Source organism: Corvus kubaryi, unplaced genomic scaffold (assembly GCF_017639235.1).
Source record: "Corvus kubaryi isolate FWS band 111438036 unplaced genomic scaffold, C.kubaryi_AGA036_p1.0 split1-131, whole genome shotgun sequence".
Lineage (NCBI taxonomy): Eukaryota > Metazoa > Chordata > Aves > Passeriformes > Corvidae > Corvus > Corvus kubaryi.
Window position 1 is genome coordinate 8,823,698 of NW_024582073.1, and position 14,695 is coordinate 8,838,392.

The window sequence follows — 14,695 nt, forward strand, 5'->3', positions numbered from 1 at the left end:
AAAGGAATGCTTGATTTATAAGACAGTGAGGATAGATTTGTATGTGTGAAGATATTTTTTTGTAGATTGCAAATTGCATTTTGAAGTATTCTATTTAATGTTCACAGAACACTAATTCCAATTTTGCATCAGAAAGCAAAAAGAGGCACTCCTCATCAGGCAAAACAAGCTGTTCACTGTATACATGCCATATTTTCAAATAAAGAAGTACAACTTGCACAGATCTTTGAGGTATGTCTTGCCTTTGTTTTTAAGATTTGTTTGTTATTAATTGGTACTGGTCATTAAAATGAATTCCTACTGTTTATTGACAGATAAACCGTAGGAATTTATAACATGTTTATGAGGTCAGGAAGCCTATAGGTGTATGGTAGTTGAGATAAGTCATTAATTTTACAATAGCAAGTTATTAATATTTGTGTCTTAAAGTCATGATTTACTAATATTCTCATGTCTGATAGAGAAAGGTTTTCCTTTTTGTCTACATGGGAGAAGTTTGGGGGAAGTAAGCTGAAAATGCTGGACTGATCCACGGCAAATCCCATGGGGACACATTTAGCAGATACTAAATGAGAGATAACATCCCCTACTTTCCACCTGTATTGAATTACCTTGCCTTAAGGTCTTTGCACATACAGCCTTGCCTCACTAAGGCAGTTAGTGCAGAACAACTTGACTGTAAGCTCAGACATCAGTTTACTGCTCACTTACTGTTTCCTCAGACAAGTAATTAAGCAAAAAGACTTTCTATACAGAGCAGGGAGTTTATTATTATCTTTCAAATAATAATGTTATTAATCTGCTCTTGTAAAATATTTTAGGTTCTTAATCTTGGCTGTCTTTGAACCTGTGCGTCATTTATAAGTGTGAAAAGCTTGCAGAGTTCGATCTCTGCTTAGACTTCTGTGAGAGTGCTTGTTCCCCCCCAGTACCAGAATAATGATGCAATGGTTGTGGGGTGATACAGGAAGTGTCCTGGTGACTGTTACCTGGAAGGTAAATGCTGATGGCTAGTAGAAATGTCCCCGGTGGTTTCCAAGGTTTTGGCTGCTGTTTTTGACCATTGGCAGCTGGGATTCAGGTTTTCACAAATTCTGAACAGAACTGAGTCAAAGTTTTTTCCCACGTCTCTCAGGTTTGAATGTGTTTCACGTTAAAATAAGAAGAGAATACAGTTTTTGTTTTGCACTTAACTTACATGAGATTTTTGTTTACTCTGTTGAATAGGGAATGGTATTCTTTATACTTTTGATTGTTAATTTTATTCATTCTTTTGGAAAAACAGTGAAATGCATCAGCAATCCAGCAGTAAAATAAACTATTTTAAGACATGCTAGCTTATTAACTGAAGTTGAATTTTGAATATTTTTTTATTTTTCCTTCCTCAGCCTCTTAGTAGAAGTTTGAATGCTGATGTACCAGAACAGCTTATAACTCCCTTGGTCTCTTTGGGTCATATTTCTATGTTGGCTCCAGACCAGTTTGCTTCTCCAATGAAATCTGTTGTTGCAAATTTCATTGTGAAAGATCTCCTAATGAATGACAGGGTAAGATTATCTTTTTTTTTTTTTTTTTTTTTTTTTAAGTGCTTACTATGCTCTTTGCCTGTTATGAACTCTGTGGGGAATAGAGCTTTTTTTGTCAAATGAGTCCATAAAGTAATGCACTGTAAGTGGTTAGTACAGTGATAATTGCATTCTAAAAGGTATTTTGGTGAAAGAAAGCCTAATCCGTGACTTTTTTCTATTTTTGCATCTTTATTTTTCGTATGAATTGAACCAGTTTGTAAACTTACATGAATTTCTATAGTCAACAGGTGAGAAAAATGGAAAATTGTGGTCTCCAGATGAAGAAGTCTCTCCAGAAGTACTAGCAAAGGTGTGTTATCTGCTGTCAGTAATAATGTGTATATCTGCAATTAAAGTTTACTTTTCTTCAAGTTGCACAATGGGAAATAATAGAATAAATCCCTTCAAATGTTTTTGTATTAGTCCTATTAGAATATTATTGGTTTTCTGGGTTATACACAGAACTGATAAAACTGGTAGAAACTATGCATTCTGTTGTCTTCACTTACTGATATTAATTATTCTGAGTGTTGAGAAAACAAGAGATTCAAAAATTTTAGTTTTCCTTACAATGAAGGTAACTTTCCTTTGACTTTACTGACTTGTAAACAAATAAATAAAATAAATGAAATAAATTGAGACCCTAACAAATATGAATCTAATTATGGCCATTTCTAGGAATTTTTATCTAGTTGCTCTTACTTTTAATCATATAGCAAGTATCCTGCATCCTCTAGATGCACTTCTGCAAAGACAGTGGACCATAGTTGAAGTGTCCTGAGATCACAAAGACTGCTTCTTCCTTCATCACTCTAAATATTTACTGCTTCATTCTGTTCCTTTCAAAATCTCTAATACACAAGAATCTATGGGAGTTTCAATTTGACAACAGTAGGTTTTAGTAACTTACCAGCTTTGGCAAGTAAGTTGATTGTTGATTTGTTTGTGTGTGATAGGTGCAAGCAATTAAACTTTTGGTACGCTGGTTGTTGGGTATGAAAAACAACCAGTCAAAATCCGCAAATTCCACACTCCGGTTATTGTCAGCCATGCTCGTCAGTGAAGGAGACTTGACAGAACAGAAGCGAATCAGGTCAGATTTTGTTCCTTTCAGGCTTCCATAAATTTTGTTGTAGAATTTCAAAGAATGTCGGTTCTTTTAGAGTGCTTTTCGAATATTAAGGTCAGCACAATGTTGGCTGCAGATATGATCAGAGTATATTAGGAGTGGAATGGCAGCATAAAATTATATTAGATACTCCTTCTTTCTTGCAATTTGCTAATGCCTACAGAGTTCCGAATTAGATTATTTTCCTAGTAAAAGACATTGTAGAGAATAAAACACCTGCAGAGGTACCTTTGAAAACAATTGAGTGTTAACCAACTCCCAAGCATGTTAGATTTTATCTTGAGTGGAGCTTCTTCATTCCAGCTAATGAGGTAACTGCTCCTCAACTTCATTGTGAGGGTGAAGGAAAGAAAGAAAAACTGTGGCAAAAGCGTTGCTTTCATTTAGACAGTGATAGGAAAACAAGAAACTTGACTCATCTCATTTCATTGTTTTACTGGAAATAGGGGTTTTTTGTGGGGAAAGGAGAGCACTTTATTTTTCACAAATTTGGTAAGGTTAGTTTGGCTTGAGGTAAAGCTATATTACTGCAACCTCATTGATTGGTCATTGATCTTGTAAAAAGAAATTGAGACATGCAGGTAATTTAAGGATAGTTGTGGTGAACTGTGATTAATTTTTTGGGGTTTTTTTCTCTGGTATGTGTAGTAAATCAGATATGTCTCGACTGAGATTAGCTGCTGGTAGTGCAATAATGAAGCTTGCACAGGAACCCTGTTACCATGAAATAATTACCCCAGAACAGTTCCAGCTCTGTGCTCTCGTCATTAATGTAAGTAACTGCATTAGAATTGAAGTGACCCTTAATTGAATTCTGAGTCCTTACATCTGAGCTTTTGTTGCTTCTACACAGTATATTGTGTTCCTCACCGCAGCTTTCACAAGAGTTATTGCAATCTCAATTTCAAATGTTTATTGTGCTGCTCCTGTTTGTATTTTTAAAATACCTCCTCATAATTCCACCTTGAGTGCTTTTTTTTTTTTTTTTTTTTAAGACCAGCATTTTGATGGTTGCACTTTTATGGTTTGTGTTGCTGTAGGATGAGTGCTACCAAGTGAGGCAGATATTCGCTCAGAAGCTGCATAAGGCACTTGTGAAATTACTTCTCCCTCTGGAATATATGGCAATCTTTGCTTTGTGTGCCAAAGACCCTGTGAAGGAGAGAAGAGCACATGCCAGACAGTGCTTGCTCAAAAACATCAGTATACGAAGAGAATATATTAAGCAGAATCCTATGGCTAACGGTTAGTATTTCAGTAAAATTGTTAATAATACAATAATACTAAACTGGAAGGAATAAATATTAAACCTTAAGCAATTGGCTTTTGTAAAGAAACACCAGATAAGTTTAATCTGTTTCTCATCTTTGTATTAGACACATTCAAACCTAAATTTACTTAGTTCAGTATTGGCATAAACCATAAAATACTCCGCTGTACATTGCTGATAATTACAGATGTAAAATACAGTGCTCTTATGGTTGTAGTTATTGTGCTCAAAAAAAAATTTGTGTCCTGATATTTTTAGGCTTTATGACCTTCTTCCTGAAGCAAGACCAAGTTGTTTTGTAGTAGTAAAACCTGTTCATTTATTTTTAATGATTCATTAAAAATAAAATTTGTAGGAAGAAAATGCACATCAAAATTTTACATTTAGTGTTTGAAAAAGTTATACTTTGAAAAAGTTTTTCTTATGATGTATGTGTGTAATATAGAAGCGATTTTTTGTTGTCTTTGTCACTGTAGAAAAATTGCTGTCCTTGCTGCCTGAATATGTGGTACCATATATGATTCACTTACTGGCACATGATCCAGATTTCACAAAACCTCAGGATGTTGATCAGCTTCGTGATGTCAAAGAGTAAGTGTCAAGTGATTCTAGAATTCTTATGCTGAGAATTTTCTGCACTTGGAAAGAAAGTGATTAGGAAGAGGAAAAAACTAATTAGGAAGAAGAAAAATTTGTTTTATCAACAGTATCTTGCAAACCAATAAATGGAAAAAATGGAAATATGGAACACTTTAATCATGGGAAGAAGGCATCAACAACTGCTTAGCAGTATACTCTGAAAGCCCAAATGGTAACCTGTAGGTCATACTGTAGTATACCAAGTTAGTGAGTTGTGTATGCTTCTTTTGAAGTAAGTAATGATTTTAGAGTCTTGTCTTTGTGCCTCGGAATATTTATAGGATGTCAAGTAATGTTAGTTCAAATATTTTGGAACTTGTAAAATAGAGCATTTCTCCAAGGCTCGAAAACAGTGAGGCTGGGTAAGTCCTGCCTCACTGGAAACTTATTTTCCCCTTCCTATGCAAGCCTACTAGAATTCATTCTAAGTTTGCTGCTGACTTACCATTTGCACTGTACATCAGCGGTGCAGGCTTAGTACTTGTTAATGTATTCAGCACAGATTACTGTACACAATATTGTCATACTTGGCAGGAGCTTGTTTCCAGATTCAGACCTTCTTCTGTGCCTCAAATAATATTTCACATCTTAATTATAACGTCTTTTGCTCCTTACATCTTGCAATGAATTTAAAAATTTTAAAATATAGTTAACACTTAAAAATTGTTCAAGCATGTTGTCTCTCCCACCACACAGCTCTGGTTTTAGTATTTTGGTTTTTCGTTGTATTAATTTTTGATGAAACTGAGCTTTGTTGGTTTTGTATTAGGCATTTATAACCACATACTGCAACATACATCATCCAAAAAGCACTTCTTTTTTGGCACCAATAAGCTGGTTCAGATCTTAATTCTTTTTGCACCTTCACTTACGACAGTCCAAGTCTGATTCTTTCTCTAAATGTAAAGCGTGGTGTGCTCTGATTTCTGAGTTACTTGATTCACACCTGGTCAGACCTGAAGTCAGTGAAGATTTTTTACCTGATCAACAAATCTACATTTTGTCCCAGGACTTCCTGTTCCTGGCAACATCTGAAAGCATTCTACAGCATGTGCTTTATCCAAAATGCATGGGAACAAGTTCTGATTTTCAGTCACTGAGTTAATACTTTCTTTGAGAAGCACTTTCTAGTGTGCAGAGCTTTTTTGGACGCTCCTTGTATAGCAGCTTTTCTTTGTTGTCGAATTTCCTCCCTCATGTTTGTCACAGACTGGCTGAACTAGCCAGAAAGGACTGCTCCAAACAAAGAAATACTCTGTAGGGGAATTTTGGCAGGAATACTTCTCTGAAGAGTCTCCTGAGATATGAGAAAAATGTTTTCTATTCAATGTGATTCAGTGTTTCTTCTAACAGCTCTGAGTGTCTTAGTGTTCACTTTAAAGTGTTAACAGAGATGCTTGCAAAGTTGGAAAAACAGGCTTTGCAGTGTGTTTTGTAGGTTTCTCCCTAGTTCGTTTTGGTTCACGTGGCCTAGATGTACAGTAAATGCATACTTAACAGTTCCTGAACCATAATCTGTGATACTTACTGATGAAGTTTTTTAAGCTTATCCTGCAGAGGTATGTTTGGGGTTGGTTGTTTTTTATCTTGATACTGTCTCAAGTGTGTCTCTCTTCCTAATTCATATTCTGAAATTACTGAAATGGATACAAAGAGTGATTTTATGTGACTGTGTTCCTCTAGGTGCATATTATTTTTTTTACATAAAATCCCACTGCTGTTTTGGGCAGGTCTTGTTCAGAGTTGATAATTATTTATGTAATTTGCTGATTTAATGAGAAAGTCAAGATACTGAATATGAGTTAACTGGAATTACCAGAGTATAATGTGTTCTAAGTAGTAATCTTTGGGTGACGCTGGATTTTGCAGAACTTGGGCCAGGGTGGTATGTTACTTGTCCTGCATTCATCCTATTCAAGTTCATGAAAATAGTGGATAGATGGATGTAAATCTGTCTAACAGATTGATTTACTATAGCCTTTGTAGCTCTTGGATGCAAGTCAGATTAGTGACAGTTTCTTGAACATCAGATAGCTTTTTAAGTATTTTGATGCACGAGCCTCTGAGCTTTTGAGAGAAATGTCCCTTCATCTCTTTCATTACAGTTTGGATCAGCTAAGAAGATTGGGGCTTTTGTGAACAGGGAATTCTAATGTTCAGTCATCCTGTTTTTCTTGAGTTTTATTATCTCTTTCTATGAAATAATCTCTCTTCCAAAGCTTCAGAATTAAATTAGCTACTGGCAAAGCCTGCATTTCTCAGAGCCACCCATATGTCTTTACAACTAAGTACTATTTTATCATATTGTGACTGTTAACCCTCTAACCATATGCAGCTGTGGATCTTGATAGCAGGTGACAGCATGGATGAACCAGTTGTGCTTTATATCATAATTGAAAAAATTTTAAAACAAACTTTCAGTCAAAATAAAATGTATTCTCACTATAAATAAGCTAGATTTAAAGAAAGAAACCTAGGAAAGCTAATTTCATTATGTTTTACCTGGGAGAATTTTTGTCCCATATGGAACATTAGCAGGAATCTGACCTGCTTTTTGGATCTCCTCTCCTATTTGAACTGCAGTATTAATCCATCTTGTGTGGGTAACGGTCTAGCAGCAGCATGATTTGTTTAAGCCTGCCTTGAGTGTGCTCATGGTACATTGTTGACAGGGACATAGTGCCTTAGTGATTACAGAATTTCATTTGGGTGATGATAGCACCAGAATTCCTGCTTCTATTCATGTATGGGAGAGAAAAAGTTGATTGGCTGGGCAGTATTTACAGATGTAATAATAAGCACACTAATTTGGCAGGTTTACTCCAAGGAGTACAGTTAAGACTCTGTGTTGTAAAGCTCTAGACTCTGTTTACACCATTATATGATGTTACCTGTTTATGTCTTCAAATTGATTTTGGTTTCTTAAGAAAAAGCTAGTACAGTTAAGAAAATTTCGTAAAGCTTTGCTGTATGTAGGAGCTGTAGTATGAAAGCTGGAGTGTAATTGCTTGTGGTTTTATGGCTTTTTAGGTGCCTGTGGTTCATGCTTGAAGTTTTAATGACAAAGAACGAAAACAATAGCCATGCCTTCATGAAAAAGATGTCAGAAAACATCAAGCTTACCCGAGATGCTCAGTCTCCTGATGAGCCAAAGGCCAATGAAGTAAGAAATGCAGTTGAGATTAGTGCTGGGTGATGAGCTGAGGGTTTCACAAGCAGGATTTGCAGAAAGTCTGAAAGAACTAGCTCTGACATTTTTATGGTTTTTTAGGGAGACTGCTAATTGCAAGCACTGTCTGTGTGTTTCCAATCTCATTCTTACAAAACCTTGCTGACCTCAGCCAGTACATAATACCTACAATTTTAAAAAATATTCCTGTTACTGCCTGCCTTATTTTAACAACTCCTGCCTAGTTTCCTGACATAAGTATCTTCTGCTGTTGGGGGTGGAAATACTGCATTATACAGCTGCTGTTAAACCCATTAGTTTCTAGCAGAGATGAGAAACCATTTAAGGTGATTTGATTGAGCAAGAGGTTGAATTGTACAGCATAGTCATGTAAAGTATTACTAGTTTTTATAAATAGTATCATATGAAAAATGAGGACTTCTCTGTGTGTTTTAAGACCCAGCAGTATGGTTAATGATATAATTACAAAGTATGTCCTTAGTGGTGGTTATTTAAATGCATAGTTTAAACTTTCTAAAGTACTGCATTCTTTCTACGCTGTAAAAACAGTAATTACTAAAGCATGCTTTTCTTTTTTTTTTCTCTAGAAACTTTACACAGTATGTGATGTAGCACTATGTGTAATCAACAGCAAAAGTGCTTTGTGCAATGCAGATTCACCCAAGGACCCTGTATTGCCAACCAAATTTTTTACACAACCTGAAAAGGTAAATTTGTTAATTTTATTCCCGAAGTAGTAAGGGGAAATGCATTTTTTTTTTGACTGAGAGCTGGTTATCTCCATAAGATAATGAGTGGGAAAATGCATCTTTTATTATCAGCAATTAATTTTTGTCAGCTCTATGCTGTGCTATCTATGTATTATGAACACGTGACAGGAATGCTTGTAACAAGGTGAGAGCTAATTGAAATTAATACTGATATGCTAGCATGTATTGCTGAATTATTTCTTTAGTGTGTTTTACAAGTGCATCTGAATATATGAGAATATGTATATATATTTTCTGACTGTATTTCTGTATTAGAATGCAAATCAGACCAAAAAAAGGGAACATTATTTTACGTTACCTGTGGTATGTTTCTGTCTGTCAGTAGTTGTTCAGCTGTTCTGCTGGCTGTACAAGCTGGTCCTCTTATTGCCTAGTAATCGCCTTGGTGAGTACAGCTCTGCTGTCAGCAGTGGCACTACTGCTCTCCAAGAGACAAAGTTCTGAAAAGTGTAAAGGGAGCACAAGTAATTCTCTGGACCAGACCTGATGTTTTGGTTGTCCTGGAGAATGTACCGGCTGACATTTTTTCAGTACCTTAGAGTGTTAATTGCCTTTCCAAACAAAAGAGTTTGTTTAAGCAAAATTTGGTTTCCTATTTAATTGTGAAATGGCAGATGCCATGTAACAGTGAGCTGGTGTCTATGGTAGCTACCTTTTTCAGTTACAGGATTTCAGCCTGTGTAAATTCTAATACTCTGAGTGGCAAAGGTAGCAACTTTCAACTTGTTTAGAGAAAATGGCACCTCCTTTCCTTTGTTAAGATTTCCCATTAAAAATGTGCAAGTGAACAAATAGGGAGAGCAGTTTTGCATCATTTTGAAACAATTCATGTCACAATAGAAGGAAAAATGTTCATCCCAATTTCAGGTATGGCATACTGTCATTCAGTAATGCTCACTGCAGATCTCCACCAAAATACTAGTTTCACCTATCTTTATTAGATTGACTCCTTGGTCAGCAGGTTGCATGGTGTGAAGTATGTGTAACACTTGATAGTTGCATCTAATTTGAGAAGTCGGTTGCATATAAGAAAAAAGGTGAGATTGAGACATCAAACACAAACTAATTTTTACTTTTATACAGGATTTCTGCAATGACAGGAATTACATTTCAGAAGAGACAAGGGTTCTTCTTTTGACAGGAAAGGTACTGTATTTTGACAAGTTGCAAGTCTTTGAATATTACTTGTGATTTTTAAAATGTTCTGGACTGTCATGGTTTAAAAATTATATTAAGAGCTCATGTACAGTAATTTTTGACTCTTTTATTTGATGACATATAATTAATTCCTTGAACATACTACCTGATGAATACACAACACCAATATTGTTATCTGTACAGGTTCTTGATTACAGTTTCTTCCATTACTGAAATAAGCTTGGCATAAAGTTATGATGCATATAGAGAATTGTGGCAACACTAGCATTGGAGATCTTAAATTTTCAGTTGTGACATTTTTAATATTGCTGGTAATGCTGTTAAATTCAGCTGCAAATGTCTATGTTCTTTTGAACATCTCATTCTATTTCAGGGAGTCCCTTCCAACTGGAGATATTCTATGATTCTAACATCCTGTATTTGCAAAGCAAAGCACCTCTGGGAGAGGCTTTCCAAAATGTAATGCAGAGTTAGGTTCAATACAACAGTAGGAAATATCACAGAATCATTAAGGCTGGAAAAGACCTCCAAAATCATCGATTACAGCCATTGACCAAATACCGCCATAGCAGCTAACCACAGCACTAAATGCCATGTTGAGTATTTCTTGAATACTTCCAGTGATGGTGACTCCACCATGTCCCTGGCCAGTCTATTCCAATGCCTAACAGTCCTTCCAGTGAAGAAATTCTTCCTGATTTTCAGCCTGAACCTTCCCTGGCACAGCTTGAGGCCATTTCCTCTTTCCTGTCTTTTGCTGCCTGGGAGAAGAGGCCAATCCCCACCTGGCTACAATCTCCATTCAGGCAGTTGTAGAGAGTTTTAAACACCCCCAGCTCCCTCAGCTGCTCTTCATAAGACTTTTGCTGCAGATCTTTCCCCAGCTCTGTTGCCCTTCTCTGGACTCACTCCAGCACCTCAGTGTCCCTGCAGTGAGGGACCCAGAATCAGAAACAGAATTCAAGGTGTGGCCTCGCCAGTGCTGAGTAGAGAGAGACAGTCACTGCCCTGGTCCTGCTGGCCACACTATTGCTGACACAGGCCAGGTGCCATTGGCCTTCTTGGCCACCTGGGCACAGCTGGCTCATGTTCAGCAGCTGTTCACCAGCACTCCCAGGTCCTTTTCTGCTGAGCAGCTTTCCAGCCACTCTGCCCCAGTCTGTAGCACTGCCTGGGGTTGTTGTGACCCAAGTGCAGGACCTGGCAGTGGGCCTTGTTGAACCTCATAGCACTGGCCTTGGCCCATCAGTCTGTCCTGTCCAGGTCCTTCTGCAGAGCCTTCTGCCCTCCAGCAGAGAGTACTGCCACCCACTTGGTATCATCTATGAATGGACTGAGGGGGCACTGAATCCCCTCCTCTGGATCATCAGTAGAGGTATTAAACAGGACTGGCCCTAACACTGCTCCCTTGGGAACACCAATGGTGACCAGCCACTGCTGGATGTGGCACCCTTTACCACCACTCTCTGGACCTGACCACCCAGCCACTTCTTAACCCAGTGAAGAGTGCAAACCATGTGCTGCAAGCTTCTCTGAGAGGATGCCTTGGGGGACAATATTAAAAGCTTTAGTGAAGTCCAGGTAGGCTACATCCACAGCCTTTCCCTCCTCCACTAGGTGGGTCATCTGGTCATAAAAGGAGATCAGGTTGGTCAAGCAGGACCCATCTTTCCTAAATCCATGCTGTTTGGGCCTGATACCCTGGTTGTCCTGTACACGCCATGTGATCTCACTCAACCAACAGATTAACCATAACCTTCCTGGCCACCAAGGTCAGGCTGACAGCCCTGTAGATCTCCCAGATCCTCCTTCTGGCCTTCTTGTAGATTGGCATTGCAGTGGCCAACCTCCAGTCATCTGAGACCTCTGCAGTTAACCAGGAAAATGATGGAGTGGCTTGGTGAGCTCTTCCACCAGCCCCCCTCAGCACCCTCAGGGGGATCCCATCCAGCCCCATAGACTTGTGAGTGTCTGAGTGGCTCATCAGGCCACTTACTACTTCCTCTGGGATTGCAGCAGATCCATTCTGCTCCATGTCCCTGTCTATGACTTCAGGGGCTGGGTAGCCTGAGTGTAACTGACCTTTCTGTTAAAGAAGAGACAAGGAAGGCATTAAGTCTTTCGGCTTTTTCCTTGTCCTTGGTTACAATGTTCCCCTCCATGCCCAGTAAGGCATTGAGATTTTTCCTTGGCCCTCCATTTGTTGTCAGTGTATTTGTAAAAACACTTTTTATTATCTTCCTTTGCAGTGGCCAGATTGAGTTTTAAATGAACTGTTATATATTTATTACGTATTTTTATATTATATTTATATAGTTATATGCAGAAAGGTGGTTTAGAAGTAAACATATCTCTTCGGGGTTCTCTGATACAGTTACAACATTTTAGATCTTGCTGTGACTGATGACTTGACCTATGTGCTCAGGCTGAGTAGGCAACAGGAAGTTTTTTATTTTGTCACTGGAGAGCAGTCAAGGAAGTTTTCGTAGCTGGCATGTCACATTTTTCATGTAATTTTACATTTCCTTAGAGGCCAAGTTAACAAATTAAGACATTCTCAAGAAAAAAAAATAATTCCCATGTGTGGAAGCTATGATGGAGCAGGCAGGAGAAAGATATTACAGATGCTGGAAAATATTGGCCAGCAAAAAAAGCAACAATCTCTGTAGAAATGGCTTGTTACTGGACAAATGTTCAGTGACTGCATCATCCTAGTGCTATTCTGCACAGCATTTACTTAAACATATTATTCTTTTAATATAACAATTTGTTTAGTTTACTGAGTAGCTGAGTTTACTGCATGTCCAAAGAAGGAAAACTAAATGAGTGATGGGTCGGGTCTGGAGGACAAGTCTTAAGAGGAGCAGCTGAGGAAAATGGGGTTATCATTCCCCCCAGACATAGTGTTCTAACACAGGGCTCTGGGGGTCCCAGGGCCCATCACTGGGGTTGAAGACAGAGAAAAAGATGGGGTTAAATGTTTCTGCTTTGTCACCTCCTGATTGTGAGGTGACCAGCCTCATCAAGTAACAGCCCAGTGTTATCTCTGATCCTCCTTTTGCTTTTGACGTATCTTAAAAAGCCCTTTTTGTGACCTTTATAGTGCTGGCCAACTTGAACTCTAATCAAGCTTCGGCCACATGAATTTTCTCCCTGCAGTGGTGAACACCATTCCTGTAGCCCTGCCATGTTGTCTGTTGTTGCTTCCAAATACTGTATACTTTCCTTTTCTGCCTAAGTTCCAGAAGAAGATCCCTGCTCAGCCAGGCTGGACTTCTGTCTCACTTGTGTGACATCTTACTCTTTGTGATTGCCTGCTCCTGTGCTTTTAAGAGATGGTTCTTAAAAAGTGACCAGCGTTCATAGATTGCAGTACTTTCAAAAGTAGATTCCCAGAGCATCCAAAAGTATTACAGCATCTAAAGTCTGCTGTCCCCATATACAGGGCCAGAGTTGTCCATAAGGCCAAGGGCAGTTGATCCAGAAAGATCCTGTAATTTCTTGTAGAATTATTCATTGCTGGTAGTGTCCTGGCTGGGTGGTCAATAGTAGACTCCCACAACAATATCTGCTTTATTTGCTTTCCCATTCATCCTTACCCAGAGGCTCTCAACTCTAATATTGCCTAACGTTTTGGCTTTTGTTGAGACTTCTCCAGCTAGTGTGCCTTCAAAGCATGAGAGAGAGAGAGAGAGAAGGGCAGTTGATGAAGTGCTCTTAAATGACAAGAAGTAAAAGGATTAAACAGTGTTTTTTAAGTAAAGATAAGGTTTGTCGCTCTAAACTGATGGCATTGTGATCAAGACTGTTAATCCAGAAAAAGTATTTTAAAATACTCAAGAAAATATTTGTAAAATTATGTATCTGAAGTTTGCATTTTTTAAGATGTAAACATTTTTTTCTAGCCAAAACCAACCGGTGTATTAGGTACAGTAAACAAACCATTATCTGCAACTGGAAGGAGACCATATATTAGAACTACAGGATCAGAGACTGGAAGCAGTGTAAACTCTGAGTTGAGCTCTTCTGCAGGAAACAGATCAAGGTACGGCAGTTCAAAATACCTTTCATCAGCTCTTTACTTCATGTTCTCCACTGTGCTTGCAAGTTTTAGGACAGGAGATGATTTAGTCTGTGTGCTTATGTGTTTGAGGAGTGTCCTTACTTTGTCTGGTTTTAAAAAATGTAGTAGTTCTCAATAGGTAAAATCTCCATACTTGCTTTTTGGTTCAGTTTGTGCAGTTGATGTTTTGATGTATATTAGGATGTATAAATTAGGATTAATCCTGATTGGAAACAAGAAACTTTTTTGATGTAGATGTAATATTCTGATCTACATAAGATTAAGAATGATAAAAAAAGCTTGTTGAAGCAGGCCAGGGTCTCAGTGGAAAGGTGGACCATATGATTATAATATTCAGTGATTCTTCTAGCAAGCATTATTTTTACATGGATCCAGAGTTTTAAAATTTGTTGTAAATCTGGAGAAACAGTTTACACTTTCAGATTTTAGTATTGTTTAATTTGGTTTAGAATTGATTATGTGACTAAAATAAAGGGTTAAAGAAAGCAGAGAAAGTTAACTCTAGTTGCTAAATTTCATAAGGCCAAAAGGAAGTATAACTGTTGAGAATTTGTTCTGTAAGTGTGCATGATACAAGTTGTAATAATCTTGGCTTTTTCTTTTTTGTTACTTTGTTTTTAAAACTATGAAGATTGGTCATTATTGGTGTTTATTATTCTTCACCACATTTTCCAGTATTGGCTCGTTCTATCTGGAAAAAGAACAGAGCCTATTTTACAGCTCTGGTCTTAAGTTTGCAAAAGGCATTATATGGTGATGTGACTGTGGTAAGGGATTTGGCTCAATGACCAGCCAATTCCTTTCAGACCTTTCCCAGTTCTGGGAAAGAAAATATAAGTGCGGACTCTGCCAAATTCAAATGTTTTTAAACTAATTTAGCCTATTGT

At 37.8% G+C, this 14,695-nt stretch overlaps 1 protein-coding gene across 5 annotated transcripts in view; it reads left to right on the forward strand.

Annotated features, from left to right (window-relative positions):
* The window catches only part of PDS5A (PDS5 cohesin associated factor A), a 93,243-nt gene that overhangs the window by 60,248 nt on the left and 18,300 nt on the right, over positions 1–14,695 (forward strand). For all 5 annotated transcript variants that reach the window (XR_006020458.1, XR_006020457.1, XM_042052918.1 and 2 more), the window contains exons 20-30: positions 108–231; positions 1,389–1,547; positions 1,810–1,878; positions 2,525–2,661; positions 3,346–3,469; positions 3,738–3,942; positions 4,444–4,558; positions 7,637–7,769; positions 8,384–8,503; positions 9,650–9,712; positions 13,630–13,769. Coding sequence is in view for 3 of the 5 variants with exons in the window: in XM_042052918.1 (XP_041908852.1) it covers positions 108–231; positions 1,389–1,547; positions 1,810–1,878; positions 2,525–2,661; positions 3,346–3,469; positions 3,738–3,942; positions 4,444–4,558; positions 7,637–7,769; positions 8,384–8,503; positions 9,650–9,712; positions 13,630–13,769 (1,389 nt within the window). In the remaining 2 variants the exon portion in view is untranslated. The remainder of the gene's footprint in view (positions 1–107; positions 232–1,388; positions 1,548–1,809; positions 1,879–2,524; positions 2,662–3,345; positions 3,470–3,737; positions 3,943–4,443; positions 4,559–7,636; positions 7,770–8,383; positions 8,504–9,649; positions 9,713–13,629; positions 13,770–14,695) is intronic.